The sequence below is a fragment of the Panthera pardus genome, unplaced genomic scaffold (genome assembly GCF_024362965.1).
Source record: "Panthera pardus isolate Hobbes unplaced genomic scaffold, ASM2436296v1 HiC_scaffold_11, whole genome shotgun sequence".
Classification (NCBI taxonomy): Eukaryota; Metazoa; Chordata; class Mammalia; order Carnivora; family Felidae; genus Panthera; species Panthera pardus.
Window position 1 is genome coordinate 94701167 of NW_026526666.1, and position 9297 is coordinate 94710463.

The window sequence follows — 9297 nt, forward strand, 5'->3', positions numbered from 1 at the left end:
TTATAATAGCTCATTTAAGGTCCTCTTCTGCTAATTCCATCATCTTTCTCATTTCTGGGTCTGTTTATATAAATTTCTTTTTCCTTTTTTACTGGTCATTTTCCTGCTTCTTCTCATGTCTGCTATTTTTGTTTATTTATTTATTTTTATTAAAAAAAATTTTTTTAATGTTTATTTTTGAGATAGAGAAAGACAGAGCATGAACGGGGGAGGGTCAGAGAGAGGGAGACAGAATCTGAAACAGGCTCCAGGCTCTGAGCTGTCAGCACAGAGCCCGATGTGGGGCTTGAACTCACGGACTGCGAGATCATGACCTGAGCTGAAGTCGGCCGCTTAACCAACTGAGCCACCCAGGCGCCCCTCATTTCTGCTATTTTTAATTTTTTTTAACGTTTTATTTATTTTTGAGACAGAGAGAGACAGAGCATGAACGGGGGAGGGGCAGAGAGAGAGGGAGACACAGAATCGGAAGCAGGCTCCAGGCTCTGAGCCATCAGCCCAGAGCCCGACGCGGGGCTCGAACTCACGGACCGCGAGATCGTGACCTGAGCTGAAGTCAGACGCTTAACCGACTGAGCCACCCAGGCACCCCTCATGTCTGCTATTTTTAATTAGATGCTGGATATTGGGGCATTTCCTTTATTGAATGTCTGGATTTTCATCTTTTTGTTTTAAAGTTTATTTATTTATTTTGAGAGAGAGCGAGAGAAAGCACAGGGGAGGGACAGAAAGTGAGTGAGAGGGAGGATCCCAAGTAGGCTTCTCACTGTCAACGCAGAGCCACCCAGGTACCCCTGGATTTTGTTCTTTAAAGTGTTGAACTGGGGGGCAGGTGGTTAAGTTACTGAGGATAGTCTTTCTTTCAAGGTATTGTTTTATTTTATATTTTATTTTATTTTATTTTAATTTTATCTTTATTTTAGTTTATCTTATTTTATTTTATTTTATCTTCTTCTTATTTTATTTTATTTTATTTTATTTTATTTTATTTTAGTAAATTCTACCCCCAGTGTAGACTCACAACCTGAGATCAAGAGTCACAGGCTGTACTGACTGAGCCAGCCAGGCGCCCCTCTTTTAAGGTTTTAAAGCTCTGTAAGGGAAGATCCAGAACAGTCTCTACTCTAGGGTTGATTTCGTCCCAACTACTGAAAAAGGAGCCATCTAAGATGTCCACTAATTCCACAGGCGTTCATCAAAGTCTTTCTGCTCTGGCCGTTTGAAACTCGTGTGTCTTTCAGTCCTAGGTAAACTCTCCTCCCTGTTTTTTGTTCTTTGTCTGGCTTCGTAAAAGTTCACGCTACGTGTGTACTGCTCAGTACGCAACCAAAGACTTAAGAGTACCCCATGCATATTTCGGCAACTCTTTCTTTGCCTGGCTCCCCTCTGTGATGTTCTGATACACTAATCCCAGGGGCCTCCCATCTTCCCCAGCTACGATGTCTGTCCTCTTACCTCAGTGAATCTACTGTTCTGCTTGGGATACCACTTCCCGCACTGCAGCCCAGGAAGTACCTCCAGGCAAAGTTCTAGAGAGATCACCTCATCGGTTTCTCTTCTCTCAGGGATTATAGTCTTGTGCTGCCTGTTGTTCAATATCTGACAAGAATTTCACATAGTTGGTTCATGTATCTAGTTATTTATGGCAGAAGGACAAGTTCAGTACGAGTTGTTTCATTATGGCCAGAAACATAATTCTGTTCATTTGTTTTCAATTTTTTTTTTTCCTGTTTTTCAGATTGGATGATTTCTATTGATCTGTCTTCAAGCTTACTAATTCTTTTTTCTGCTATCTCCAATCTCCTGTGAAGCCCATTCAGTGACTTTTTCACTTCAGTTATTATACCTTTCAGTTGTAGAATTTCCGTTAGTTTCAGGTCTGTAGTTTCTGTTTCTCTATTCATTAAGATCACATTTTCCTTCAATTATTTCAATATATTTTTAATAGCTCCGTTATTTTTTTATTTTGTTATTTTTTTAATAGAATGTTTTTAAAATTTACATCCAAATTAGTTAGCATATAGTGCAACAATGATTTCCAGAGTAGATTCCTTAATGCCCCTTCCCCATTCAGCCTATCCCCCCTCCCACACCCCCTCCAGTAACCCTCTATTTGTTTTCCATATTTATGAGTCTCCCATGCTTTGTCCCCCTCCCTGTTTTTTTTTTTAATTTTTAAAAATGTTTTTATTTACTTTTGATACAGAGAGAGACAGCATGAGCAGGGGAGGGAGAGAGAGAGGGAGACACAGAATCTGAAGCAGGCTCCAGGCTCTGAGCTGTCAGCACAGAGCCCGATGTGGGGCTTGAACTCACGGACTGCGAGATCATGACCCGAGCTGAAGTCGGACACTTAACCAATGGAGCCCCCCAGGCGCCCACCCGCCCTGTTTTTATATTATTTTTGTTTCCCTTCCCTATGTTAATCTGTTTTGTCTCTTAAAGTCCTCATCTGAGTGGTCATAGGATATTTGTCTTTCTCTGACTAATGTCACTTAGCATAATACCCTCCAGTTCCATCCACGTAGTTGTAAATGGCAAGATTTCATTCTTTCTGATTGCCAAGTAATACGCCATTGTGTGTGTATATATATATATACCACACCTTCTTTATCCATTCATCCATTGATAGACATTTGGGCTCCTTCCATACTTTGGCCATTGTTGATCGTGCTGCTATAAACATGGGGGTGCATGTGTCCCTTCGAAACAGCACACCTGTATCCCGTGGATGAATGCCTACTAGTGCCATTGCTGGGTCGTAGGGCAGTTCTATTTTTAGTTTTTTGAGGAACCTCCATACTGTTTTCCAGAGTTGCATTCACCATGCACCAGCTTGCATTCCCATTTAATAGCTCCTTTAAAGCCACCGTCTACTAAATCCAACATCTGGGCTACCTCAAGGTTGCTTTCCATGAGTTTATTTTTATGGCCCTTACTATGAACCACGTTTTCCTGTTTCTTTGCATGTCTGATAATTTTGTTTTGTGTCCTGGACATTTTAGATGATATGATTTAGAGACTGGATTCTGTTGTGTTTAGAGACCAACCTCTTCCCTTGATGAGTGTTAATTTTTTGTTTTTGTAGGCAGTTCAATTACTGGCTGCTCACTCAATTTATGTAGCCTTGGGTTTTTTTTTTTCTTTGTTATGGCATATTTGTGAAAAGCCTAGGTGTTACCTAAACCTTCTAACTTGGTAGACTCAACTTCCAAACTCTTCCTCCTGTGGATTTTAGTTTTAGGGAAAGTCTATAGCTGACAGAGATCGTCAGACTATTGTCCGCAGGTCACATACGGCTCACTGTTTTTATAGTTAAACTTGTATCAGAACACAGCCACATCCATTCATCTACAGAGAGTCTATGGATTCCTTGATGTGACACACTGGCAGCCCTGAGTATCTATTATCACTCCTGTGATACGAGATTGTCTACTTCTCCTTGTAGTTCTATCCGGTTTTACTTTATATTTCGTGTTTGGAATTTTGTATTTCCTGGTGAACTGCACATTTTATCATTCTATGGTAGTCATTTGTGTCTCTAGCGATTTTTTTTTTTTTATCTTAAGGCCTAGTTTTTTAAATATTAATATGGCTATAGCAACTTCCTTTGGTCAGGATTCAACTGACAGAACTTTCTTTATCCTTGGAGTTAATTCTTAAAAACTAATGTGTACCTTGTTTAAAAAGCCAAACAGTCCAAAAAGCTTCATGATAAACACTTGTAGTTCCCCGCACCATTCTTCACCACGCTTCCCACTCCCCGAAGTCTCCCTTATCAAGGCAAATACTTTTCGACTCTCTCCTTACTTCTAAATAATATGCTTGTACTACAATATTTTAGTTAGTGATTTTTAGACTTGTATCTATTGATTTCCTACTAATGTATGGATTTAGCTGTCTGATACGACTATCCCCTAAACTCTCCTCTACCCATTCTAATATAATTTTTGCGTCAATAATTTGGGGGGAGGGTTCTATTATTATGGTTATGCAATTTTTTAATAGCTGAGTTTTTTTTTTTATTATGCTATGATTTCATTTCCTTATCTTTTTAGCTCCTGAAGTTGACAATTGCCTTGATGTTTGTTTTGTACTCATTAATAATTTCTGTGCCTTCTTAGGGTTTCGTTTTCTTGGAGGCATGTTCTAAATAATTCCATTCTTCTTATTTTTGGATTCTCTTCAGGCCTGTTGCAGAGTTGTCATCCTGGGAGTCTGTTGTCATCCTAGGTATTCTTCCTTTCCTCTGATTAGGATTCTGTTTGTTAGATTACATTGTCTTACTTTTTCTCGGTTTGCTTAATCTTTCTTGGTTTGTTTGGTTTGATTAAAAAATAATAGGAGGGGCATCTGGATGGCTCCGTCGGTTAAGCATCTGATTTTGGCTCAGATCATGATCTCATAGTTCATGGGTTCGAGCACTGTGTTGGGATTCTGTCTGTCTCTCTCTCCCTCTTTCTCTACCCCTCTCCCACGCGCACTCTCTTGCACAATTTCTCAAAATAAATGAACTTAAAAAAATAATAATAATGGGAGATGTTTCCCTAGTAACTTTTTTGGGTTAGAAAGGCAGTGATTCAATAACTGGTGCAGTAAACCCAGCCCTCGAAATGGTCCTATTCTTTAAAGCTATAGTGATCTAATCTACACTTGTCCTTTATGGCAGTTGCAGTACGAATGTGGGATCTCCCTTCACCATCTTCCTTTACCTTTGCTTCTCTTCTGTGTTGGATTGCCTGTTTTCTGTATGTATATATTCTTTTTCTGTTTTTGGTTTATGCCCTCATTTTGGAAGAGTACGTCCTCCAGTAGCTTCTTGAAAAAGAATGCATGGGATGCAGAATTTTTGAGATATTATGTGTCTGCAAAAGGGTTTATATTCACACATACTGAGCAGTTTAGCTGGGTATAGGATTGTAGATCGGCATGTTAGTTCAGGAATAGACCCCAATGCACTATAGTTCAAATAAGATAGTTTATTTCTCTCTTATATTGACAGTCCAGGAGAAGCAGGCAGGAAGACAAGGCTGCCCAGCGCACAACATATAGCTTCTTTCTAACGTATTGTTCCACCATTCCCTAGGTCAATCCTAAGCCAATTTACCAGCAACACATCTTAATTCAAGTCCTTGGAAAAGGGAGACAGGAAGTGGAGAGCAAGCAATTTCCTTTAAAATTGTGACCGAGAAAGTTGCACACACTTTGCTCATGTCCTTTTGGCCTCTGTGGGGTGAGGTTATTTTCTGGCTCATCTTTTCACTCAGCACGTTGCCTTTTCAGATCCTAGTTTTACAGAGGGGTCCAGATCCAACTTTCACGTGAGGGCTCTGGTATTCAATTTCTATGTTCTGTGTGTGAAGGTCATTAAAACCCCAAATTCCAGGCTCCAGAGATCAGCAGCGGCCCTAGCAGCACCAGCAGCTTAAGCCCTAGGGTTTCCCAACACCAAGTAGCATGCCCACCCCTCACCACTGCCTCAAAGCCCTGGGTGGACTGGCCCTGCCATCTTGCTGCACACGTCGCCCCCTCTTTTTCACACAGCAGGCTCTAGCCCCTCTGGCTTCCCTGCCATTCCTAGAGCCCACTGTGCTCTTTCTCACCTCATGGCCTTCCCACATGCCATTCTGTCTGCCTGAAAGACTGTTTCTCCAGAGACATCCATCTTTCTCCCTCCCCCCATTCTGCTCAAACACCACTGCCTCTGAGACTTGCACCGAGCACTGCAAGCAAAAATAGACCCTCATCACTACCCTACTACCCAGCTTTACTCGCTCTCAGAACACCCACCACTACTGACATGGTATCGTATTGATTTGTTCACGGTCTGACTCTCCCACTAGGTGTGTGCCTAGGTGGTTGATTTTAGAAAGTGAATCCAGGGAGGAGTGACAGAAGGAATGTGAACAGAACGATGCAAGGGTGTGTTAGCGAGTCAACCACCCCCAGGATCCTCTGAGGAGACTGAATGGTGGCTCAGAATTCTGTCAGGAGAACAAAAAGGAACCTGTATCCCTCAGCTGCTAGCTCCTTTGGTCAAGGGTAGACCCCACAGTGGTTTAATTCCCCTGGACTTCTGGGTTGCTTATGTCAGAGAAGCTCCAGGCAAGAGGCTTCTGAGGTGAGGCCATGTCAGACTGTCCCTGGGCAAAGCTGCTGAAAATCCACGTGGAAATGGTCACTGCGGCAGTGGCTGGAGTCAGACAGGGGCTGAGAGAGACTAGGAGGCAGGGGCCTGTATGGAGATCTCTTGCTGCTTTCCCCAAGCACTTAGATGAGCAGCCGGCATGCGGTAAACACCCACTGAATATTTACTGAATGGATGAAAGGTGCTGCAGTCTGGAGGGTAGGCAAGTAGCAATGAGTCAAGAAAATAAAACTCAAATAAAACTCAGATCCGGAAGATGAGCAGGTTAACTGCACAGCTGCCTTGCAGAGCACGTGTACATCTAAGCAACAATACCAGCGACAGACATCATAGTAACATTTACCGAAGCTCTTTCCATGGGCCAATTTTCTTGAATACTTGATGGGTCTGGTTATTTAACCCTGTAACATGAAAACTGACCCGTTTTACCCAGGGGAAACCTGAAGCCCAGGGAAGTCAAGTGACTTGCCGTGACAGGGTAGAGGTAACCACTTCCCTTGAGGGGTGACTGGAGCCCACAGCAAGGCAGTGACTTGCCCACAGTCATGAGAAGTCAATGGCAGAGCTGGGACTAAAACCCAGGTCTCCCAACTCCTGGACTTGTGTCCCTGTCCCAGAGGTGGCCAGACAGACCAGGGGCTCAGAAAGAATGAGTGGGGAGGAGGGTGAACTAAACGCAGCCAGGCTGAGCAGGGCGGACACTGCCTCCCCAGCTATTACCAGAAGAAGCTGAAGGAAGGCACCTGCAAGGCCCGAGAGATGGAGTCGGCCATAGGCCGGCTGCGGTCCCGGAAGAAGCTTCCCTGCAACCCCCAGCAAGCAGACACCTTGGAAGTCCCGGAACGAAGGGTCCTCAGGATCCTGAGCCGGCTGAAGCAGCAGAACTACGGTGAGGGCCTTGGGCATGGTGAGTTCTCCGCATTCCTGCCCGCCTGGCCTCTCCCTGGGCCCCCGCGGCCACACCTCGTTGCTGCGCGACATGGTTGCCCACGTTGGGCCTACCTGTGGGCGGTAGTCAACGGGCTGCAAATCGCTCCTCCACCTCTGGCTCTCTGACAGGGGCCCCCTGCGCTCTTCCCCCAGGCCTTAACCCTGAGCACATGTTGGTCCCAAGAGCCTCAACTGAGAACAGAGGGTGATTGGCCATCCCAGCTCACCATTTACTGAACACCCACTGGGGTCACTCCCCATGCTGGGACTTCGTACACGGGCTAGAATTTAGCCCTCGCCATCACGTCCACCCCGTTTTACAGAAGAGAACAGTGGGACAGAAGTTTAAGCAACTTGCCCAAGGCCCCACAACTAGCGTGTGTCAGAAAGGGCAGTGTGTACCCAGGTCTGATTCCAAAACCTGTGCCCTTTTCACTGGGCATAATAGCAGGTGCCACCGATTAGATCCCTACTGTGTGCCAAGTGATGGGCTAGGAGCTTTCCAGAGTCTCTCCGGTGTACTGACTGGACCGCCAGGACCCGTCACAAAGACGTGTCCTCCTGTGCAAGCTGTTATTAGCCCTTACACCGTGCTCAGGATTTAGCCGAGTGCTCCGCGCGTTGCCCCTTTAATCAGCTCTGAGAGGTGGGCACCACTATCACCTCCAGCTTACACAGAGGCTCAGAGAGCTTCAGCGATTTGCCCAAACCCACCCAGCTCATTATGTGGCAAAGGTGGGATTTCAGCTGGGTGGGCCAGCCTCCCGAGGTTGGGTGCGCTCTGGAGCGTTCCCCTCTTCTGACTCCTCCCCCCCTTGCCAGCTGCCAATCTGCAGAGCCCCTACGCCCAGGTGCCCTGTATCCCGCTCTATCCGCGGCTGGACAAGAAGATGGCCCGACGGAAGCAGGGCAGCCACTACGTGCTAGATCAGTGTACCCCCACCAGCCTGGGCCCCGACATCCGTAGCCTTTTCTTCCAGTCAGGATCTCAAGGAAGCAGGTGGGTGTCCAGAAGGCAGGGGCTCCAGCCCAGGCCCATCCACCTCCTTCTTTATGAGGCGCTGGCCTAACCCGAGGGGAATCCAGCCTTCCAAGAGAGGATACCTGGGACACTGCTGCTCTAGGGAGGGAAAGGGGGAAAGGACGGAAGCAGTAAGAAACGAACCTTTGTTGAACACTGGGTGCCACGGCGATCGTGCCTAAGTCACAGCACTTACGCCTTCCTGTGCCCAGACTCAGCGGCACATGCTGTCCTTCTCTTAGGCTGGCACCGCCTGCCTTTCCCACACAGGGGGTTTAGCTCTCAAGTCCTTTGCCTGCGTCTGACTCCCGTGTTAGGAGCAGTAGGCAACAGGGACTGCTGGGTGGAGGGAAGCTTCCCCCGCCAGTCCCCTTCCAGGCACTTTGGGGGTAAGAGAAGTCTGGACTTGCAATCAGGCCCCCGAGCCTGACTGCTTGGCTCCATCACTTCCCAGGGAAGGCCTCCTCTCCCCTGGGACACGTGGGGACGGCTCGTTTCCTCCCACCCTTCTCGCCTCTCTCCCTAGGGAACACAACTCAGAGAGCCGAAAGTGGCTCAGCTCTGTGCCGGCTCGAACCCACTGACCTGCGGAGTCTACTCGGGGCAGCTGCTGTCCAAGGCCTGCAGATGGACAGGTCGTCAGGCAGGTACTGCTGCTGAGTTTTGCTTTTGTGGCCTGGTAAGCCAATAAACACCGAGAACCTCGGCCTCTGCGTCTGGCGCCAGGGAAGGCCCCCAGGCTTTCACCCCTCCACTCGGCTCTTGGCCTGCAGGGCCCTGGCTTCCCCCAGGCTTGGGAAACCCTGAAATGAGACACACCTCACGACCCTGCCCAGGGTCAGGGCGCCTGCTAGAGGGGCCCAGGGTGCAAAGTCTTGACCTCCTACGCACTCTCGAAGCACAGGGCTGGGACTCTCCGCAGAGGAGTGTCTCCCCTTTTGGACTAGGATCCCCACGAGGACAGGAAGCATCTCTCCCCTCTTGCTCGAGGGGAGCGGTGAATCTAAGAAAAGTACCTGGGAAAGATTCTGGACCCTGAAAGGGGCAGCCAGACCCTGCAGAAGGGCAGGAGGGGGCCTCAGCCATGCTCTCACCAACGGAACGCCAGGACCCATGGGGGCCCTTCTCTTGAAACCTAAGGGTGTGTGGGTCTTTGCCCCCCAACCCACATGCCACCCCAGGCCTACTTCTCTAACCA

At 47.1% G+C, this 9297-nt stretch overlaps 1 protein-coding gene across 1 annotated transcript in view; it reads left to right on the top strand.

Annotated features, from left to right (window-relative positions):
* SPATA21 (spermatogenesis associated 21) overlaps nucleotides 1–8805 on the top strand; it is a 30643-nt gene extending 21838 nt beyond the window's left edge. Inside the window, exons 12-14 of the mRNA XM_019461518.2 lie at nucleotides 6862–7037; nucleotides 7901–8078; nucleotides 8626–8805. Coding sequence (XP_019317063.2) covers nucleotides 6862–7037; nucleotides 7901–8078; nucleotides 8626–8683 — 412 coding nt within the window. The 3' untranslated portion in view covers nucleotides 8684–8805. The remainder of the gene's footprint in view (nucleotides 1–6861; nucleotides 7038–7900; nucleotides 8079–8625) is intronic.
* Nucleotides 8806–9297: the final 492 nt, after the last annotated feature.